This window comes from Sinohyriopsis cumingii, chromosome 19, assembly GCF_028554795.1.
Source record: "Sinohyriopsis cumingii isolate HCF-2022 chromosome 19, ASM2855479v2, whole genome shotgun sequence".
Taxonomy (NCBI): Eukaryota; Metazoa; Mollusca; class Bivalvia; order Unionida; family Unionidae; genus Sinohyriopsis; species Sinohyriopsis cumingii.
The window spans coordinates 65,134,420-65,159,255 of NC_142979.1; the positions used below are offsets into that span (position 1 = coordinate 65,134,420).

General features: G+C 36.3%; 1 protein-coding gene across 5 annotated transcripts in view; it reads right to left on the reverse strand.

Annotated features, from left to right (window-relative positions):
• Window positions 1–24,836, reverse strand: part of LOC149775862 (unconventional myosin-Ic-like) — a 168,997-nt gene that overhangs the window by 21,888 nt on the left and 122,273 nt on the right. For 2 of the 5 annotated variants that reach the window (XM_089944485.1, XM_089944484.1), the window contains exons 28-32: window positions 23,876–23,946; window positions 20,822–20,845; window positions 11,017–11,117; window positions 10,045–10,144; window positions 926–2,192 (exon numbers count right to left, since the gene is read on the reverse strand). In XM_089944485.1, coding sequence (XP_089800611.1) covers window positions 2,145–2,192; window positions 10,045–10,144; window positions 11,017–11,117; window positions 20,822–20,845; window positions 23,876–23,946 — 344 coding nt within the window. In that variant the 3' untranslated portion in view covers window positions 926–2,144. Of the gene's footprint in view, window positions 1–925; window positions 2,193–10,044; window positions 10,145–11,016; window positions 11,118–20,821; window positions 20,846–23,875; window positions 23,947–24,836 lie in introns of those variants that run through there. The other 3 variants (XR_016416624.1, XM_089944487.1, XM_089944486.1) reach the window with 2 other exon arrangements.

Genomic DNA, 24,836 nt, shown 5'->3' on the forward strand with positions numbered 1-24,836 from the left:
ATGATGTTAAATCCCAGAGGCAAAATTTGGGAAATGTTAAAATATCTTTCATGAAACAAATTAGTCTGAAAAAGCAAGGATATTGCAGAATTGTTTTTATTAATCCAAGGTGAAGAGTCAGATGAATAACAAACATATTTAAAATAACACCTGAACATGCCATAATAAATGCACACATGATCTTTTGGTCAAAACTGTCCATATGTGCATCACTTACAGCACACCTCACAAGAGGGAACTACAATCCATCTAGAAAATATGTCATTTCCAACTTGAAGACTTTTGCTAAATGTCAAGGTCAATCTCACATTTTCTTGTGCATGATAATGTGAATATTTATCATTGACAAATAGGGAATAAATATTTATATTTTAACTTATCCATACATGCCAACCCCCTGACAGATATAAGCATAATTATTGCTATTATAAGTGGCAAAAAAAGCGTAATTTGGGCGTAAAAAGTCTTCTACATATTACATACCAGAATTACAGTACATACGAAAAAGATACATTTTTACAACTAACCTGGGTTTGAAGCTGGCCAAAATTATTTCACCAAGGGCAAAATCCATATGGTTTCAAACCAGAATTCAAATACAAAATATACTGAAAAATTATTTATATTCAGCACTCATTTCAACTAGTCTACATGCATAACCTTTGCTGAATGATCATGAACTGGAATTCTGCAATCATTCAATTCTTCTTTTAAAGGTTGTAAAGCAGTGTTGATTTGTTACTCTATCTGACCTGACATAATTTGACATTTTAAAAGGTCCACCTACTCTAACATTTCCATCATATAACACCCAAGTTCACTCCATAAAGTGTTTCATCTATCACCATTTTCTTTAAAAACATTGATAGTTTCACTAACTAACAACATTCTCAATAAAAATTAATGTGTGAGACAAAGTTCATTATGGAAGAAACTCGTCTGTTTTCTTCTAAATGGGTCATACAAAGTTGCTATAAATAGCAAATATGAAAACACTCTTGTGCTTTGCTTACACAATTCACGTTTTTAAAGAATATTCTCCAATTTATATGACTGGAATTAAAGAGATGATAATAAAATGACAAAAGCAATTATTATTGCTTGATTTTTATATTAATTTTTAATTGTAATTTAATTGATTAAATATAGTTTGAGTAACACATAGTGCTTCCTTCTCTGGACCCCTTGTTAGGCACCTCTTTGTCTACTATGGTTGCTCTGCCAGACATGATGTCATTGCAGTTAGTATATATTAATAATCTAGTAACTAAATTTAGATATGTTATCATGTAAAACCAATCAGATGACCGAGTTGGAGCATGTGATCAAACATTATGTCAGTTGATTGAGGCATTAATTTAGCAACTGGGATGCCTGTAGAGATGCATGCTGTTCAGTGTCGATGCTGTATTTAACTTAAAATTATCTGTGGAAAGAATTCTGTTTGCTGATACTTTCCATCTTTTGGGGATCATATGTTTATTCAACTCACAATGGCTTCTTGTAGATCAAGACAAACTGTTAATTGTTTAACCAGCATTCGCAATACAGAATTTAACCTGCGTGCCATCTCTATGACAAATTCAACTTGGGCAGACATTCCAGAAAATTGGACTGCATCAAAATTGGTTAAACAGATAGCTGAGAAGAACATCAAGGTCTTAGTTTCAATTGGAAAGAAGCATCTTCTTCAACTGTACAGAGATAATGTGCAGCAGACAGGTGATTCTTCTTTGTGTTCAAGAGCATCATCATGTGACCAGATGGGTGTTTCATATGTGTCTTCAATAGAATTGTCACATGACCTGCAAGCGCTGATACACCATGTCATCTCAACATGTCGGACATGGCGGTTATCAAGCTACAGTTAGCCAAATTACAAGCTCTGTCACCACATTAACACAATCTTCCACAATGACTACCATATCACTACGAGCTACAACAGTTTCACAATCTTCATGGACTCTGGCTGCTGAGGATACATGTCAATTGCATAATGACTTCAACCTTCAATCAGCCCTTGCTAGGCGCAGGGATGACAACATGAGATTCTTCCAAACATTGCATTATGCTGTTCCTGTTGACAAACTCCCGCCTGTGGACACTGTGCCCAGCAATATCTTCAAGGATATACTCAGTGCACATTATTCTTGCCCTACTGCTGATACCAGAAATGGACTCTTTCTCAGAGACTAAAACAAAAAATTATTGATCAAGGTGGCAACCAAATTGTAGTGAAAGGGAATGACCCACATTTGGCAGGCACATTAACTATTTCTGAATTTTGTAAGGCCTTCTCTAATACTAAAACATTCTCTGTAAGGTCTATCCATTTAGGAGGCCTGAATTAGACTCTTATGCTGACTTTATTGATGAACTGCATCAGAAATAGGGGCCCCGAGTGGCCGAGTGGTCTCAAGCGTTCTCCGTCACGGATCACTGCCATCTCACCTCTGTCTGCGTGGGTTCAAGTCTCAGGCTCGGCCAATGTGGATATGTGAGAAAGCTTGCCGGTAGCTTCTCGTGGGTCGCTGGTTCTTTCCGGGGTTTTCCCTGGTTCTTCCTCCACCATTAATACCAACCGCCATATATAGCCTATCTTGTGCTGAAAAATGGTGTTAAACCCCATAACAACAACAACATAACAACAACATAACAACAACAGCATCAGAAATATAATGAAACTGGTTTTTATGAGCATCATAATGCATTTTCTCGCAAGGCTGCCCAGTATTTAATACAATACAATGTTGTTGCAGATTGGTCTTCCAGGGATACCGAGTTGTTTCTAGCTATTTTCTCTGGTAAAAGGAATGAGGTTTGCATTCATTGCAATAGTACTCTGCACTCAAGTGGCTTCTGTACAGCTAACCTCACTATGCCTCAGAATACTCAACAATCTAAGAGAAATACCAAAAAATTGAATTTCAACTCAGTTACGGTAGTCATACTCCAATGGATCGGCGTGGCCATCCAGTAATTTTGTTCAATGGGAAACAAATATGCAACAATTTTAATGAGACCTATTGTAGCAGGCCTAACTGCAGTTTGGTACATGTATGTAAACTGTGCAAGAACGACCACACTCAGGCCACATGTAATCAGAGAATCAAGAATGAGAACCCCATTAAAACTTTAAGTCATGCTAAAGAAAATAATAAGAAGGATTATTCTGTTCTTGGTGTGGCGCTAGACAAGATAGAAGGAAATAATGTTTCTTCCATGCTGACAACTGCCACTACCCCTATAAATGTTCATGTGCTTCTTCAAAAGCTCCGTGCTCACCCTGATGCTGATTTTGTAACAGATTTAATAAATGGTTTGCAACCTTCAGCAACCTTTGAATGTAAACATTTAATGTCTGCTAGATCTCAGCCACACATAGTTCAAGATATTATAGAACAGGAAAAACAAAAGGGATGTCTGATAGGACCTTTTGATTCTTCACCTTACTTCATTTACCAGGTAAATCCTATAGGCATCGTTGAGGGTAAATACTCCAGGAAAAAGAGACTAACTGTTGATCAATCAACCCCACATAATAATCAGGAACATTCAAGCCTTAATAGCTTGACTGACAAGCAGGAATTTTCCTTGAAATATGTCAAGGTCGATGATGCCATAAAGACAATTAGAAAGGCAGGTACAGGGGCGTGGTTATGTAAATTTGACATTTGTGATGCATTTAAACTCATCCCCATCCACCCCAGTCTGTGGTCTTATCATGGCATTAAATGGAACAATCAGTATTATTTCTATGTACGTCTAGCATTTGGTTCTCAGTCTTCACCAAAGATTTTCACCAAGCTGTCGCAAGCTATCAGTTGGATTGCAGTGAATAATTATGGCACTGACAATCTGCTTGTTGGACGACTTCCTTACAACTGATCAACCTCACCACATGGCTGATAGAACCATGGCCATCATGACAATGCCTTTTGCTTGTTTGGGAATTCCACTTGCTTCTCATAAAATTCTTGGTGCTACCACGTTTGGAATATTTAGGAGTGCTTCTGGATACCTTAACCATGCAAGCAAAATTTTCAGAGGAAAAAATAGACAGAATTAGAAACCTTCTGGCTCAATTTCTCAAAACACAATCCATCACTAAACGTGAACTCTTAAGTCTCCTGGGACACTTGAATTTTGCCTGTCATGTAAATGTCCCAGCAGGTCATTTGTCTCTTATTTTCTGTAGGTATCAACGTCCATTAGTGAGCTACATCATCGCATACATATTTCCAGAGAATGCAAGAAAGATTTACAAATGTGGAATGGTTTTCTCAATCAGTGGAATGGGATTTCTCTATTTTATGATGATGTTATTTCCAATTCTGCAGTTATGGAACTTTACACTGCTGCTTCAGGGTCTGTTGGTTTTGGGGATTATTCTAGAGGTCGCTGGTTTGCAAATTCCTGGCCAGGTGAGTTACATCCTTTAGTGGACCATAAACTGTCTATAGCTTTCTGTGAATTGTATCCCATAATGGTGGCAGCAGTGTTGTGGGGTCAGGAATGGCAGCAAAAGAAAATACTCTTCCACTGTGATAATGAGACTACAGTTGTAATAATAAAAAAGGCAGATCTAAGAGTCCTGACATTATGAAACTAATGCGCTGCCTGACTTTGACAGCTGCTACTAATGGTTTTGTCATTTATGCTGAACATACACCAGGGAAGAAAAATGCCATAGCTGATGCATTATCTCGTTTACAGATTACATGATTCTGGCAGCTGGCGCCGACAGCAGCATAACAACCATGCGAGTGTCCTCCTCCAGCAAAACTACTGCTCACCTAGAGCCTACCGTAAATTTCTTGTGGGACTCATCTTTGACTATGGGTACCAGATGTGCTTTATTCAACAGGCTTCCAAACCTTCAGGTCTTTCTTGCTAATGGTAGGATTGTGGATTCCAGGATCTAGTTTGCCCACCATGACTTACTTTGTTGCGCACTGTACACAGATGCTGCAACTGACATATCAAAAAATAAAACTTTATCTAGCTGGTATTTGGCATTCATACTTGCATCTTGGTGTCCACACACCATTAACTAATATTAGCTCTTTACTTAGACTACAAAATATATTGAATGGTGTCAGAAAGGTGCAATGTGACTACAGACAGAATCGACTTCCTATTACATATGATATGTTGTGTGACATATGGCAGTGCTTGGAACACTATGAACTGAGTGAGTACACTAAACTCTGCTTTTTTGCGGTGTGGAGAATTTACTATTCTTGGGGCCCATTTTTCTGCAACAAACAATCTGTGTCCGACGGACATAATGTTCCATATGGATAAGTGCCTATTCATTCTGCATGGGCATCTAAGACTGATGTTTTCCATCAAGGGGTGAATGTCAGTATTTATGCAATGAACGGTGATGTGCTTATATGCCTATACCGTGTGATGAAGAAATTCCATTGTATTCATATATTGACTGGAGCTCACCCTTGTGATCCTCTGTTTCTCATGGACAATGGTCAAGCTTTAAGTAGAACTTTCTTTATCACTACGATTAAGACCGTTTTGTCCAGGTTAGGTAATGATTCACATCATTATAATGGACACACCTTCCGCATGGGGGCAGCTACCAGTGCAGCAAAGGCTGGAATTCCAGACCATCTTATCCAAACCTTAGGTCGATGGTCCTCTATCACATATTGTAGATATATTCAGGTACACCCAGACAGAATTAACTTTGCATAGAGACAGATGTCACAGCATGTGCTTCACTAGTAGGTTCACGCTTGTGTCAATCAATGCACTATTTGTTTCTTTACTGTATCATCTATTAGTGGACATGTGAATTCCAAACTGGCTATCTATAAATATATCAAACATATCTACGTTTATGCACATCAGGCTTATCATGCAATTCCAAACTTATTTCATGCATTTTCAATAATTATTATCCGTATATATCTTTACATTTACTTTAAATTGGGGGGCCTTCATTACAGTCACACTGTTTCATAGTCACAGCGCAACCTTGACTTTGTTTGGGCCATTACCAAGTTTCAGGCACTCACAACTTTGCTTTTGAACCCCAATTTGTGTCAGTACTTAACTGTACTCAACTATTATGCCCATATATGCTTCCTACCCGCTTCCAACGGTGCATCTATGGAGTATCAGCTGATGTTTGTTATCATGGCATCCTCAGGATCAGACTTGTCGAGTTTCCGTAATCAATGTCCCTATAAACCTCGTATCAGCCCCTTGCAGCTCCACATACAGGTGTCAGACACACTTCACAACCCCACAAACTCCCACAAGTCTCTCTTCCTGAGGCATTCCTATAGAACAAGCAATTCAGAGCTGGGCTGGTGCACTGTGCTGTGACAGGAATTGCCCCTATTATGCCAAAGATTATTTTATATGTACAATAAAGTGTCTATTGAACCTATGTATTGTGTATTATTTAAATGTAGCAAATAAGCGTAATCCATATATATTCTAATGGAAAATGTAATTTGGCAAAAAATAAATAATGATCCAAAGCATAATGGTTGCATGCATGGCTTATCACTGACATTTTAATCATAATACTTGTAAGTATATGTGATTTGCCAACTTTCGGGTCCCATGCTAGCCACTGGCCATTTGTGATTATCCTTCAAAATTTGACAAACATGCTGACCCTCAAAAGTTGACCTGTCAAATACTGGTCAATGCATTTTACCAATTTTAAGGTGATAGTTACTACTATTATAACTCATGAGATTTCCATGACAGATCTGCTCAGAAACAAACCGGACTCATCTCCAATTATTAGCAACCTAGGATCCTTTAAAAGTGTGATCCATGTACCAAAATTCTTGCATCCTCAAGTCATGTTTATCATATATTGTTAAAAATGTCCTCTCATGACTAAATAATTAAAAAAGTTAAGGTTTCATTATTGCTGGTTGTTGTTGTTAAAGGGTTTAATGCCATTTTTCAGTACAAGATAGGCTATACATGGCATCCAGTATTAATGGTGGAGGAAGAACCCGGAAAAAGCCCAGAATGAACCACTGACCCATGAGAAGCTACTGGCAAGCTTTCTCATATACCCACATTGGCCAAGCCCAAGACTCAAACCCATGCAGATAGAAGTGAGATGGCAGTGATCCATAACAGTGAGCGCTTTAGACCACTTGGCTACTTGGGGACCCTCATTATTGCTGGTTGTTGTTGTTGTTGTTGTTGTAGGTTTAACGCCATTTTTCAGCACACGATAGGCTATACATGGTGGCCAGTATTAATGGTGGAGGAAGAACCTGGGAAAACCCTGTAGTAAAAACCACCAACCCATGAGAAGCTACTGGTAAGCTTTCTCACATATCCACATAGGCTGAATCCAAGACTCAAACCCACGCAGACAGAGGTGAGATGGCAGTGATCCATAACGGAGAGCACTTTAGACCACTCGGCCACTCGGGGCCCCCATTATTGCTGGTACAGTTGAAGCAACAAGCTGGGAAGACATTGTCCTCTCTTAAAATGTATCTATTTCTAAAAGTCTTTATTTTTGTGTGTGTGTGAGTGTGTCCTTCATCTTCTAACTATCTATGCTTCTAACCCTTTCATTTTTCTCATCTAAATTTACTGTTTACATATATCTTGTTGATAATTTTATTTATTGATGAATGGTTGCCAGTATACAAAAAATAAAAAGAAATCGAATGTTTTTATTTATATAATAAAAATACATGTAACATGATTTCCAGAAGATATTCTATATTTAACTTCATAATTTGATGTAAAATTTTGGATCAAGTCAACATCTGCCAAGGGTAAGTTGAATTTTCCAGCCAGAAGTTTTAAATTTTTTCCTTCTTTTATTACAAGGATGGCTCACAGCACTGATTTATTATTAAAGATGTTGCAGACTACAAGTTTTGAACGGAAGCCAAATCAATCAATATGGATCCTCTCTCTCTCTCTACATTATTTTTTCTGCAAAAGGCCCTGAAACATCTATGGCAAGCAGTGATAATCCCAGATTTAGACTTGTGACAGTCTCTGGTTTAGAACTTTGAGACTCTCAAGTTTAGAATTCTGATAACCCCAGGTTTAGAACTGTGATAATCCTAGGTTTAAAACTGTGATAATCCCAAATTTAAAACTGATAATCCCAAGTTTAAAATTCTGATAATCCCAGGTTTAGAACTGTAATAATCGCAGGCTTAGAATTGTGAGAAGATATATAGAATCTATGTTGGGGTTTGGGCTGAGACAAGGAAATCCCAGTCAAGGGTTTATATTATTTGTCTCCCCACTCGGGCAAGCCTTGTGGGGAGACATATAATATAAACCTGCAACTGCAAGATTTTCTTGTATCGCCCCAAACCCCAACATAGATTATTTTTCTCACCCAATAGTTTCCTTTAAAGTAAAATGAATTCTGCACTAGTGTTCACGTCCAATGTTTACATGCAGTGCATTAATATAAATATGTTAATGAGGGCTGTGGTGTGACTGTTGCGTCCAAAGTACAGTTTATATACGACAGCAAAGAAAAATAACAACATACAACATCGCATAATAATGAGGTTGTTGCTGTTGTAGGGTTTAACACCATTTTTCAGCATACGATAGGCTATACATGGCAGCCAGTATTAATGGTGGAGGAAGAACCTAAGAAAACCCGAGAAAGAACCACCGACCCTCGAGAAGCTACTGGCAAGCTTTCTCGCATACCCACAGTGGCCGAATCTGAGATTTGAACCTATGCAGACAGAGGTGAGATGGCAGTGATCTGTAACGGAGAGCGCTTTAGACCACTCGGCCACTGGTGCCCCCATAATAATGAGGTATTATCACATTTAATATATGGATGTTATACAATAATTAATATTTATTGCAAGAAACTTTTATTTTCATCAGTTCCAATTTTGAAAAGTTATACTGTAAATAATAAAACGATACTGGCTACTCAGCTCTACTGCAGTTATACTTAGTACAAGCTGTAATGAAGAGTAACATCTTTCTTTAGATTATTCATGGGTAATTAGAGATCTGTGTCACTATCGTATATAACTATTCTTTTCTTTGGAGGAGGTGAAACTGTGTGTGACATACTTGTGTTGTCCTTAATATTGATTGTAAAATTACCCCCGTGTATAATAGACCGTCCAAAACTGGACTCTAGCGGATAACCATGTGCTAAACTTTCAAGTTCACGGATTCTTTGAACATTTATTTTTCTGTCCTGGAAATATGGCAAGTGCTACAGTGAAATTTGATTATGGATTAATGTGCTGACGGATAAATTATTCCTTCTGGCTGGTAAGTGTATTATTTCTCAATAAATATTTTATGTATATTTTTGATTCAACCGGGGCACAGTGGAGATGCTTAACAAAGTTAGAAAAAAGCATGTTTTATATAACACTTTTCTGGCTGTTACTAAGTTTTCTGTAGTTGTTAAGAGAGTAGGAGGCTGTGAAGTGTATAGGTCTATAGTCTATATGCATAGGGCAGTGTTTTCTATTATATTGTTCATTTCACACAGCACTGAGAATTTTATCCTATCTGTAGCAGTCATTTTCAGGTCAGCGTCATTAAATGTAGCTAACAGTATATAATTTGTTTCACACGAAGTATTTAAAACTAGTTAGGTAGCTTTAGCTACATTTAATGACGCTGATTTAAAAATGTATTGAGCTAGGCCTGCATAAGAATAAAACTGACCATGCTGTGTGGAACAAACAAGCATAATACCAAAAAGCTCGACATCATATGCGTTTGTCTTTGTCTCTCTCAAATTGTTTTTGTATGGTGTGTTCTCAAAGATGGATTTAACTTAAGTTACTGTGTTTTTGTTATATATTTGTTGCTGTTTTTGATTTTAGTACAACTATGTCAGGCACAGCAGAAGACAACAAGGGTTTCTTTTTTTTAAAGTAGCTCTGAGTACGTAGACACCTTGACTGAGATGACTGGTCTGAGATGACTAGACAGACAAGAAAAGTAAGGTTAGCAAAACAAGTAGATTTCTCTGTCGCATGGGTGAGAAAATGATGGATATTTGTATCTAGAAATACATACCACAGTCAGATGTCCATTCTTGCCCTTCTTGATGAGATAGTTATCTCCCTTGATAAACTCTATTAGACCTTGTTTGCCACTAGCAAGGTCATGAGTAATACTGAAACACAGAAAATTTGTAATATTGTTCTGAGAATAGACTAACACAATTATATCTTGACATTTTAACTGAAGATTTCAGTTTATAACTAAAATGTTATATAAAAATAATCCCTGCATCTTTCACAAAATATTATTATTGGTAACTCTCATTTTTCAGTTTTCTTTTCTTATCCATCCCATGTTATAATAAAAAAATTGGAGGACATGGTCCTTGTATTTGACTGTCTGGCAAGCCATCCAGCTATCACAGTGTGTTATAAAAATACATTATTCAAGCCATTTGAGATAAGGAATGAAACTTCATATTCTTGTATATCATCAATAGGCAGTGCGCAACATACAATACTGAGGATTCTTGTTCAAGGTCACAGATCGACACTTGAAATTTTATGTATTTGAACTGTAATGTGAAAATTATTAGAGATGGAGAGATTAAACTTATTAAACTTGGTGCATTAATTTGTAATCAGATAAGTGTTGTGCAACAAAATATGGGCACAAATTGAAGGATAAGTTCACTGATGATTAACATTTCCTTTTTTAAACACTTTCTGTTCAATTACTCATATGCCACTAGAGACAGCCATGGAACATTCTACACTTATTAATAACTATACGGCAATGTGTTGCTTATTACATTCAGTGTCAAAGGTTATCATCACTAACTGATGTGCTTCACTAAATGTCCCAAGTTGTTAAAAAAAGTAAATAATCTCTTTAAAATTGTTTAAAATATTCCGTCAGAAGTCAAACATTAAACATCTTTATAATATCTTCACTAGGAATGGTATGTTAATGGCTGGGAATGTTTATCTTGGCTTTTATAATTTGTACATTTATGAAAAAGAATTAACTGCATAGAATACATACCTTCCTGCCTTATCAATTTTGAAGATTTCTTCCTTTTTCCCTATCATGACAAGTTTTGTTAAGGTCTCAATAACATGATCACTGTGAAGGATGATGTCACCCTACAATAATAATAATAATAATAATAAACAACTAGACATGGAAGGAAAATGCAAATAGTTGCACCTTTTATTTTTCCCCTGACAATCTCCCAGTCCCAGGATATATTTTGGATTTGGAACCTTTTTTTTGTCTTCCTAAATCTCCATACTAAGTATGATTCACATCCTTCAATCAGTATTGATGGAATTCAAACTTTAATGAAAAGCCAAAATTACCTATAAAAATGTAACCTGTGACCTATGACCCAACCCTGCCTGGGGGCTTTGTTCAGAATCTGAACACTTCATTGTCATCTACTCATCCTCCTAAAGTATTATACCAAATATGAACACTCTCCAACCTTTGACCCCTAGATCCAACATGATTGGGGACTTTATCCAGACTTTGATAACATCATTATTCAACCTTTGACCATTGGCCCAACCTCACCTGAGGCTGTATTGATCATCATCTAGTCATCCTAATAAAACATCATACTAAATACTGTATGTACCCACTTATAAGTTGGGTCCACCTGCAAATAAGATAGACCCTGATCTGCTGTCCCATAATGTGCTGACAGATCAGGGTCTCTGTCATTTTTGTTTCACTGACTACTCCTAACAAACTGCATTGACTAAAATCTGCTGTACAGTATGCAACAAACAATATGGGTCTATGGAGAGTGCAGTTGGACTTGACTTGTAAGTGAGTATATATGGTAATATTGATGAATTAAAAATACACGAGCATAATACTTTGTGGCTCTTTTTGATGAGTAAAAGGAAAGAAAAATAAATAAAAAAGTAAGTATATGGAATGCTTTTGTTACAAAATGTTGTGACATTTATATGAATGGTTATAGATTGGGATCCTGAAATTTATAAATTGGTTACTACCTTAAAATATGTGTAACATGCAAATCAAACTTATACCTATGCCTATGTGACACCAGTAAAATTTATTTTTTAAATTAAATGATTTTTGTTGTGAAATTTTTTCTTCTTCTATGATTCTGAACTTGGACAAGGTTGTAAATGTTAACTGAATCTGCTTCAAAATAAGCTTTGATACTATCTAAAAATAGGGTAAGGTTTTTAATATGAATAATTCCCCTGCACAGTGTTTCTTCCTGAAATAGTTACAGTGGTTTCTCACCATAATACTGTACAGAGAAGCCCAAAATGTGTACTGTGATATATGGGAGGATGTCTTATAATGGTGTACATAATATGGAGAAATATATACCAGCTAGTATAATGAGATCCAATTGACTATAATACCCATGTTATATTTGGGACTGTGTTATAATGAGATCCAAATCTATTCAATATATCTATGTTATATCTGGGAATGTGTTATAATGAGAACCAATTGACTATACCTGTGCTATATTTGGAAATGTGTTATAATGAGATTCAATTGAATATACCCATGTTAACCAACCCACCCATAAACATGGTCACATTTTAGACTGGATTCTTCATAGACCCGATGATAACATTCTACGGTCCTCCCTGGTATCCCATGACCTTGCATCAGATCATCTCTGCATTATATGCCATCTTGATGTACCAGTCCCTAACCCTCCACCTTTATCTGCTACTAAGAGAAACCTCTGTATGATAAATAGAACCAAGCTAATGCACAACATCCAAGCTAACCTAACAACTTGCTTACCCCCTACCACAGAACAACTCGATAACTGACTGCGTTCATTGCTTGACAAACATGCCCCAGTTACCAAGTGCAGAGTATCAATTCAAAAGTGTTCTCCATGGTATAGCAGTGTTAGGGACCAGCTTCGTACTGCTAAAAGAGACCGCTGTAAAGCTGAGAGGCTCTGGCTTTCCACCAGACTCACTATTCATAAGCAAATCTATGAAGTCGCTAAGAAGAATGTCACAAATATAGTCCATGCAGCGAAATCAGCCCACTACACTACTAAGATCATGGAAAGTTCCAGCTGCAAAGAGCTCTTCGAGATTACTAACAAGCTAATGTCAAGGAACAAATCAACACCACTTCCAACTACCTTCTCTCCAGTCGTCCTTCTGGACATGTTTGCAAATTTCTTCCATGACAAAGTACAAACCATTAGAGATAAGCTTGACACCACAATTTCAATTGACTCATCATCACCATGCAGCTGGGATACAGAATTTGAGCGGCAACATTAGCAGCATTTGAACCTGTCTCTATGGATTTTTTACGTACAATCCTGATGAAGAGTGCAGCTAAGTCATGTGAACTTGATCCAATTCCAACATCACTGCTGCTTGAGTACTTAGATCCAGTATTGTCTTCACTAACTGATGTTATTAATACCTCTCTCTCATCCAGGGAATTCCCATCGTTTTTCAAAACTGCCATTGTAAAGCCTCTGCTGAAGAAACCAACACTAGACCATAATGATTTAAAGAACTACTGCCCAGTTTCTAATCTCCCATTCAGATCAAAAATCTTAGAAAAGGTTGTTCTATCCCAGCTTGTATCTCATCTAAATTCAAACAGTCTTTTTAGCAATGTACAATTTGCATATCGCCCTTGCCACAGTACTGAAACTACTCTTCTAAAAGTAGTTAATGACATTCCCTCTGCGTTGGATAGTGGAAAGATTACAGTCCCCACCCTCCTTGATTTGTCTGCAGCATTTGACACAATAGACCATGATATATTACTTCAATGTCTCCAGCATGTATTTGGCATTCGTGACACAGCCTTACTGTGGTTCAAGTCCTACTTGGTCAACAGGACACAAATTGTATCTGCAAATGGAATACACTCCAGCCCAGTTGAGGTGTTGCACAGGGGTCTATTCTTGGACCTGTTCTCTTCATTCTGTACACTCAGCCACTCTCAAGTGTCATAGATCATCATCCAGTGTCTCATCAATTGTACGCTGATGACACCCAAATATACAAATCTAGCCACCCAAGTCAAGTTGATGCTACCATCCAAGGTGTAGAGAGGTGCATTTCTGATGTGAAATCATGGATGACATGTAACAAGCTGCAGATGAATGATGAGAAAACTGAGGCCATTCTGATCACAACACAAAGACTTTCTCATTACATCCTTTACCTCAAACAATAAATATCAGCAATGCCAACATTAAATTCACACAATCAGTACGAAACCGAGGTGTTACTCTGGACAGTACTCTCACATTGCACCAACATGTCACGAACATATGCAAGGCTGCATATCTTGAGCTGAGACGCATCAGCTCAGTTCGCAAATATCTTTCAGTTGATGCCACAAAAACACTTGTGTGTTTATTAGTACTTTCAAGACTGGACTATTGTAACTAAATTCTGTCTGGTTCATCTCAATATCTGCTCCAGAAGCTTCAAAAAGTTCAAAACACAGCTGCTCGGATCATACTTAGAGTACCAAGATCAGAGCACACCTCCCCGCTGCTCTGTACCCTGCATTGGCTTTCCATTCGATCCAGAACCAAACACAAAATTTGTTCCCAGTGCTATGTTTCACTGTCAGACTCTAGTCCAACATACCTATCCGACCTCACCCATGTGTACACACCAGCAAGATACTTATGCTCCTCTTCTGACAATCGTATACTTATTATTCCCACTATGAAAACAAAGTCATATGGACAGCGTTCTTTTGCATACCTGGGCCCAGCAACATGGAATGAATTGCCCACTGAACTTAGACACAAAGACACAGTGATCACATTCAAGAGTGCTCTCAAAACTCACTTATTTCGACTGCAAGAACAAACTTAAAGACCTAATAATATTTCCTACCTTAAATATTCTCAGCATGTTTTTTAATGTTTTCTAATTTCATGGCGTTTGTTTTTGTAATCATATCTTTATATGTTTTTTATCTTACAGGTGTTGTCTAATGTTGTAAAGCGCTTAGAGCTTCTAAAGATTAGGCGCTATACAAAGTCCTCATTATTATTGTTATTATTATTATCCTACATGGCTCATGTGTTTAGAAGAGTAGTTTCAGTATTGTGGCAAGGGTGATATGCAGATTGTACATTGCTAAAAAGACTGTTTGAATTTAGATGAGATACAAGCTGGGATAGAACAACCTTTTCTAAGATTTTTTATATGAATGGGAGATTAGAAACTGGGCAGTAGTTCTTTAAATCATTATGGTCTAGTGTTGGTTTCTTCAGCAGAGGCTTTACAATGGCAGTTTTGAAAAATGATGGGAATTCCCTGGATGAGAGAGAGGTATTAATAACATCAGTTAGTGATGGCAATACTGGATCTAAACACTCAAGCAGCAATGATGTTGGAATTGGATCAAGTCCACATGACTTTGGTGGATCAAGTTCACATGACTTTGGATGATGCCCCCCCCCCCCCTCATTTTCTTACAGTGTTTCATTCCTAGAGATTAACACAGCAATTAGTATTTGATAAATCAAGGTCAATACTGTAATCTGGTAATTAAATATTACCTTTTACATGTGTTTGTTTTATTTTTTATTTAAACCTTTTGAAACAGGAATTATAAATCATTTTATATTGTTTCAATGCACACATTTAATAAGGTATCCGAAAACTATAATTTTGCGTTCACTACCATAAATTGATATGTGAGGTAAGTAAGGATAGAGAGAAAATAGAGAAAAAGCATGAAGTATTCAAACAATAGTAACATTGAAAATGAAGAAGAAAAAATACAAAAAAGTATATGAAAATTAAATTTAATACTTATTCAAATTGATCCTTCATCTGAGTACAACTCTTGTTGAAACATTTAAGTCCTTCTGAAAGCACATTTCATTATATCCATGCATTTTTAATCCAAAAGAACAACAAACCTGTAAAATACTATAACTATTTCTTGAAAAACTATTATTAATGAAACACTGTGTATATACACTAATTACAGTGGAGTATTAAAGCTCACACTTCACAGATTTTTGGACAAAGCCACTGTATCAACATGGTGTCAATGAAGTCTCATGGTACTCACAAATGCTTCTCAGGTAAAGAATCCAAAAATTACTGAATTAAACAAGTCCAGCTTTCTCAAATCCACTAGTAATTAGGTCCAATCTTTCACTCATTGTCACATGAGCTGCCATTATCCATTCAGCATGAATTGGCTTGATTAATGAGGTTGCATGGTTTACTAATACTGTGCACAGATCATCAGTAACATTTTTTTCCGTAATGGTATCCATGACCTGTTTAGCATACCACTCGTGGAAGTGTGCCTTTAATTCTTGTTTGTACTCTTTATTTACTGTCAAGTCTAGTGGTTGAAGTCAGTGTGTACAAGAAGCAGGCACAAACAGAGGAGTGATTCCACTGTCTTTCAATTTAGTTAGCATCTTTGCACTTTGGTGGGCTCTAAACACATCAAATATTGCCACTGCTTGCTGAATGCACTGCACATGGGGCAGCCAGTCACGTGTTTTGTTCACATGGAATGATGACATTATCCACATAACGTATCACAGATTCTTCATTACTTCAGTGTGAGTCTGTTTGAGTCACACCCCAACAGTCAGGGAAAACTAAACCCTTAGGCTGTCATCTGTCAGTCTTCCCTGTGTAAATGACTTATGGGGGCAGGAGAGTTCTGGATTTTGCTATTGCGAGTAAAATCGTAATCTGCCTCTTGTCATCAAGTGCAGAAACTGACACTTGCTTAGATCCATGGGCTTCCATCGTCCAATCACCACCTCTTGGCACCCGGTCTGATCACAATTTATTATAAGACAGTCTGGAATATTGTTAACTTTCTCCAAGAACGTTTTCATAATGTCTTCAAAATCACAGGGCAGCTGTTTTATGCTTTTTGTTCCTTTCCACTTAACAAATCCCATATGGCGAAGTAGTGACCTCGCCCAATGCATGGTGATCCTGACGTGTCCACCGTAACGTTCCAGCTGGCTGCAAGCATGCTTGGTGATCACAGCCTCTGCACCAGCCATTACAATCCTAATACTGATCACTACTCCATTAATTCTAACTTTCTTGATTCAATCTTGTATCTCCACATCAAGTATGCTTCCTAGCATCAAAGGATTGCCCTGGGGTGATTTGGGTAAGTTAGAAAGTTCTTGCCCATGTTATTTTTTAATGTTATGTATTGGTCCCACGTACTCCATACAGTAGTCTCACTGATCATACAATTCAATCGCTACTGAATTTGTGGGCTGCCTTGGCAACACCATTATTGATGCCTGAGGGAGAAATGAAACTATCTTTGCCTGGATTTCCTCATTATAACTGCTATACTCTCTTTGCTTTCTTTTCTGGGACAGTGACTGGAGCAGGCATTCCACTGCATCATTAGCCGCCTGGTAAGCAAGCGCCTGAGCCATGTTTGCAGCTTCTGACGGGTTAGGAAGAACAGGAACCAAGGGGGTTCTAAGTTGAATTTTACCACTCTTAAGCTACTGTGTTAATGCCATGATCATCAGAAAGTACTGATGGTGCAACTTGATGGACAGTGGTTTAAGAGAACATTCATATGTACCTCAATAACCAATTGGTCTAGTGTTGTTGTCTGCATTGGCTTCCTTTGATGTCGAGCACTCAAACGAAAACATGGCAAAAGTGATTAATCTTAACAGGTGTTTTATTTGTGCTCATAGAGATGGAAGTATTGTTTTAGTGTTGTTGACTGATGTTATTCACTTGGTCGAAAACAGGGTGCAAGTATTGAACTTGCCAGGTCTTTGATTTGTGCTCATACAGGTGGTGGTATTGTTTTAAACATTAAAGTGACCGCTGTCTGCATAGGCATAGTTTTATTCTTTTGTATTCTTTATTATGGGTATTTGTAGAGGTTAAACCATGAAACTAAATACCTACTAATATGCAAACTTTGACAAGCAAAACCATGAATTTAAGTACCCACAAAAATGCCTTTTTTTAATAAAACCACAAAAACTGAGCCCAATGAAAATAAATGATACTACAGTATATGGCATATCGAAGGGAAGATGTCTTTTCAACTTTCAGGAAGCTCTGAATTCCGAGGTAGCAGAGGGTAATTTCCTAATGTGATTGGGTAATGTATTTGAACCATCTATAAACCAGACCTTAGTGAACACTGAATTTTACTTTGTTAAGATTTTATTTTTGGCAGTATGCTGGATAAACAAATCAAAGACAAACTGATATAATGATATTTAAGAACTTCTATGACCAATGTCTGGTTGCACATATTATGTTACTCAAAACATTCCACAGGATGTGTTGGGCAAATAAAAGAATGGTATAAATAAACCAAATGTGGATCTTTAAACAAATTTTTCAATTAAAAATGCAATATCCTTCATGTCAAACTCAAGTTTGGAAACTTGCAATTTGTGGAAAATTTATAATGAGTTTCATTTTGACAGCATAGACATCTCTCCCTCACCATATGTTAAGTTTATGTAATTATATGAGGTAAATGTAACTCATTTTTGTTCTTAAAATCAATTTTGAAAACATGTCACACTTACACCTAGTATGGTGGTGATACTCATTTGACATTGGTCTTGTTCACTAAATAGAGCAAGGTCAAACATGTGACATGGCAGTGATACAGTGTCTTATTCACTACTAAGTACAGCATGGTCAAACATGTGACATAGCAGTGATACTGTGCCTTATTGTTTACTAAGCAGGAAAGGTCAAACATGTGACATGTTTACATGGGCTAAAAACAAGTCCACTGGCTGTGTCACATGTACTAGATCTATGTGTAGATAGGGAAAAAGGCTGTTTAGTCAAGAAATCACAATGTTTCATTGTATCATTGCTTTGAAACTGCCATGGTGGGCTTGCAAATACTGTATCAGGCAGTAGACAAGCTTGACTGACAGGGTATGTTAGTTTGAAACTTGAGTAGTCATGGAAAATGTGTGTACAAAGCAACATCCTATATCTGTGGTATCATCAATACATTGTTCGAGGTTTTACTGCTGACTGCTGCAGGTACAGTTTGGAAATAAAGCTGAAACTTTGAACTCTTTAAGTAAATTTTAAAAAACAACAACCATTCTCACTAAGATCCCGTTGTTCATAAGAAAGAGTGAAAGAGATGAAGAGGCAAAGAGATGAAAATCTGCGAAATTGTATTTTTTGCAAGTGTTCATGAAGGAGTAGTGAAACATTCACAGATTGAAAAATCCATAAGAATATAAATTCCATGCCTTCATGCAAATTGAACTTAAGGATGACTAAGTTTGAGTACAGTGTAGATATATGTTATCTGCGATACCAGGAAGTACGTAAAGTGAGGACACAATGAAAAATGAATGAGTACACTGAAAGGCAAAATAAGAAATTTTTTGAAAATGAAATATTTAGCAAATTGACAACACACATTATCAACAGTTCAAGCTATATAATGCCAAATAAAAAAAGAATTATTTTGTTTTAGAACTAACTCTGCCATAAAATGGCACAAAACAAGTTTAAAAACCAATTTGCCAAATTGAAATAGGATTGTCCATGCCAAAACTGATCTTCAGTTTGGTCAAAAATACATTACATACACACCAAAGAGATGACTTTTTATAATGTAATGTACAACATGGTCCTTTGATCCACGATCAGTAATGTATAACCTATACAACTAGTGCTAAGTGAAACAAAAATTAATGTTTAACTTTATAATGACCATCCTAAAAGTAATATAATGGGAACCTTACAAATTCTGCTCCCTGATTTTAGCAGATCTTTATTGCCGATGAAGTTTCAATGGTGTATGCATAGTGAGCTCTTTAAACAATGCATATATGTGAACAAAGATATTTAAAAATCATACCCCATGCAATATAACAGCAGTACCATCACATCATAGTGATGTCAAATAATGTCTGTCATGTTCAGCATGATTTGCTTGTTACTAGGTTTTACCTACATCCTACTGTAGTATGATAACAGAATATCATTAACTGAATCCATACTATTGTACATGTCCAGGTAATGTGAAATAGGCAAAACATATGACAAGTGAAGGTGACTGATTTCTCATTACATCACTTACTGACACCAGGTGTCACTAAAGAAATTGATTGCTACATCATATGTTAGGCTTTGCAAAGGAAATCATACACAATACATGGTGGTGTTTTTTCAAAAATTAGTGTCCATCTTTAAAAGGAAAAATATATTTTCTCTTTGTTCCAAACAATTTTTGTCTGTTTGGAAACTAGTTACACTATACAGCTTTGCTAGGGAGTAGAAATCAAAACAAATTCAACAGGACATCTACAGTGGGAGGTGGGTCTGGTGCTCAACCCTGTTATGGCTTCATTACAAACTCATGGCTGATGCAAACTGTTCATAACGTAAGCTATTAAAAATCTGTATCGATGAACACATTATTATAAGATCTCACTTTGTAAATCTTGAACTCCACTCACTATATCATGCATCTGACAATTAACAGAATGGACCAAAATTTGCTTGTGCAACATGCACTGGAATGTTAAGGTTGATTTTGCTCACTTGAAATCGTACACATAATTATCAGCAAAAACCATAACCTAGTGCTATATGGGAGTGTTGATATTGGTCAATGCAGTTATCAAATGGATGCATGTTTGAGGCAAGAAAAATATTGTAATGATAAAGTTGCTATAGAATAGTTTATGCTCACTGCTATGGAAAGAAAAGTACAGCTGTTTTGAATTAAGAAAGAAAACATGTAAACTGCAAACATATGAAACACACAAGGAAATAAAATTTAAGCATATTCATTGCTGCCAAAAATAATTTACCTTCTCTGTTTGACTTAAATCATCCTGGTTGCAAAATGAAATAGCTGTATTAGAATGATAATCAAGGTCCCAAATATAAACTCACCAAGTTCAATAATTGGATGACAAAGTCAGATAGCTGCTTATGAAGCTGAAATCATTATTCTGACTTTCATGATGTGAAGTGACTGAGGGTACATAATCCTCCTGTAAGGAAAGCCAGTCCATCAGAGGTTAAGACCAAAGTCAACATTTGTGCACAACCTGAACTAACCACTAAACGAAGATACCATATGTTCTCACTTATAAGCAACGTCCAACTGCATATAACATAGACTCTAATCTGTCATTGCATAATGCATGAGAGTCAATGCTGATTGTTCTACTGATTACTCCTAACAAACTGCACATATACAGATCTGCCACTGCATCTAGGTATGTGTAGTTTGCAATTGGGCTTGACTTATAAGATAGTATATACAGTGACTGTTGCTTTAAGTTAACCTATTATTATTAGTCTTAACTGGATGACATATTAAAACCATTTCTCATCAGTGTCTGTCAACTTGACCTTCAACCTATTGACCCAAAACTGATAGGTGCATTTTTTGTCTCAATGTAAGCCACCCACAAGGTTTGGTCATAGTTTGTGGCATAGGACTTTAGTTGTTTTGTGGACATCATTTTCTTTCATGTATTCCCTGTAACTTTGAACATTTAACCCAAAATAAATAGTAGCTTTTCTTGTCTGAAATGCAAGCCATCTGCAAAGTTTAGTCAAGGTATATGGTGCATGACTTCAGTACTTTAGTAGAAATCTTTTATCCTTCTTCAGTGACCTGATTGATCTTCTGTTACCCCAAAAAATTGTGTCTTTCTTGTCTCAAATGCAATTGATTTACAAAGTTTGGTCAAAGTAGAGATCATTTTTCTTCTTAGAGTCACAGCGACCATGACCACTACCCCTTTGACCTCAAATGAACAGATGTCTTTTTTATGTATTTCAAATACAAGGTATTTATAAAGGCTGATCAAGGTATATGTTATACAAGCCAAGTTCTTTGAGCCCCTGTGACCTTGACCTTTAATATTTCAGGCCACAAATGGGCAGGTTTCTACATTGCCCCAACTTCAAGCTACTTACAAAGTTTGGTGAAAGTAGATGATGTAGAATGCGAGTTATTGAGTGGAAACAAAATAAAAAACAGATGGACAGAGTATGTCATAATATGCTCTGTCTTTTGGCAAACATACATTACATACATACATACATACATACATACATACATACATACATACATACATTCACACATACATAGAGACAGAGAGACGGATGATACAAGAGAGACAAAGAACCATACGATAAGCCCACTTGGCCTTATACCCAGGCAAGTAAAATTAATTAATTTTTAACGTGTTGGTATAGCTTTTGTAAGGGTAGCATACAAATTCTAAACTTCAACTACAGTAAAATAAAAACATGACAAAGGACATAACCCATAATTCTGATTTGTTATTAATTATATAAAAATGGTGAACAGATGGAAACATGCTATAATGTTATGGTTATGGTTTAACACCATTTTTAGCACATGATATATGGTGGCCAGTATATCTGATGTAGGAAAAACCTGGGAAACCATGGGAGGATACTGGTAAACTATCTCACATACACACACTGGCTGAGTCCAAGACTCGAACCCACAAGGACAAAGGTGAGATGTCAGCTGATCTGTAAAGGTGAACACCTTAGACTGCTAGGTCAGCTTGGGGAAGGGGCAAAATGCTATAATAAAAGAAAAACGACTTAACACTAACTTTATCAATTAATTTTTTTTTATATAAAAAAACATATTAAATGAAAGAAATGGAGCAGTTTTCAAAATGTCAATCAATATCAACGATGAATCAGCCAGGACCCTGAGCCTGTTGCGGATAGGTCTGATTTTGGCCATTACGTTCATCTGTGCACACAAGCGCAGAAAATCACAAACTAAGATGCACTGTCTGTTTGAGGCAGGCCACCATTACAGAATTGCCTGTCATAATGAAGACTCCTCCCCTTTCCAAATAATTGGTCTCTCTAGAATTAAACTCATTTACAATGACTTTCATTTGTATAATGTTGATGTAGAAAGGTATATCTTCTGGTCTCTATTCAGCATTGAGTAACAGCAATGAAGTGCTGAGTGAAGTTCAAATGCATGATGTGATTTAAGGGCAGACAAGTGCAGGCAGGCAACTCATCTAATGAGATCCAGTTTAGCCAAAGCTGTCAGAATGTTAGCCATGGTTTCACACAAGGTTGGAGGTAGCATGTTATATAAGGACCACATTCATTACAGTGTATTACATTTACTACAGTATAACATTTTATCTAAGAACTACATGCATCAGTGTTATTACATTTACTCTAGTATAACATAAGGTAAGGACCACGTTACATTTACTCCAGTATAACATATTATATAAGGACCACATTCATTATAGTGTATTACATTTACTCCACTATAACATAACGTAAGGGCCACATTCATGAGTGTATTATATTTACTCCAGTATAACATGTTATGTAAGGACCACATTCATTAGTGTACTACATTTACTCCAGTATAACATGTTATGTAAGAGCCACATTCACCAGCCTATTACATTTACTCCAGTATAACATAAGGCAAGGACCACATTCAACAGTGTATTACATTTACTCCACTATAATATGTTATAGAAGGACCACATTCATTACAGTGTATTACATTTGCTCATGTACAACACATTATGTACCATATCCATTACAATGTGTCAAACTTGTCCTTGTACAATGTGCATCCAGCTATAAATGGTGAAGTCCTAAACATGGCATTCTATGGTGTATCGATAGACATAGTTCTTTCAAATTCTGATTTGAAACCAACATCTTATATCCTGCTGGTGTATTATTTGACATCAAATCTAGGGGAGTACTGTTAACAATTCCATACATTACTAAATATGGTATTAAGTGTATGGGCAGAACTAAAGTTAGTAAATTTCTTGCACTGGAATGTTGTATAATTTTAATCTATGATGGAATACCTTTGAGCCATTTTCTGAGGTTGCCAAAACAATCACAAACAATCCATCTGCAAGTGAACTGGTCACAATACCTAAAGACAGAAAATTAAACATGATGATTTCTAGAAAATTCAGCTTGAAAGAAATCAAACTTCAGTTTAATGTTTTAGTTTTAGAGTCTGGTTGTACAATCATTATTCACTTCTCTGATTTACAGATTGTGTTTAAATCTTATTTTTATTTTTTCACTGTTTTGAAGTTATGTATCAAATTCATACAAAATATGGTTTATTTGCAATGGATATTTTGATTCTGTTGCAAAGAAAATACTATTCAAAATTTGAACAAATACTAAAAAATCCTTTAAAAAATGTACTTATAAAGATTCATGAATGTACATTGAAATCTGTCACTATAAATATTTTTTAAGCCCTTTTCTTTCCATTGAAATGATATAGATGCTATTTGACATTGACCCAAATTTTACTGGCCAAAAAATTCACCTTTAGTGGAAACAAGAAGACATCAAAATATTGCTGCTGTATAATGTACCTTGATCCCAAGATTAAAAGGTAGAGTGTGCATGCAAAATAATGAACTGTCTTTGCTATGTAAAACATTTAAGAGAAAAAATCAGTTCTCCAGTTCATGAATTCTTTACTTTATTTCTCCATTTTAGTAAGTCTGTTTTATATCATTTTTATTTAATTAAACAATGAAGCCAGTTTATTCATTACTGGGCTTGGGATTTACAATAATTCTGTCAATGATTACAACAGGTATATATATATTTTTTTTTTTTTTACACTTGTTTTGTGTTATTTGCTAAGACAAGTCACTAAAACCTTGAAAACCTTTTGTATGGATGTTTCTCTTAAATGTTTTGTAAATCCCAAGCCAATAGTGAACAAACTGGCTTTATTGTTTAATTAAATGAAAATGATATAAAACAGACTCACTAAAATGGAGACATAAAGAAAAG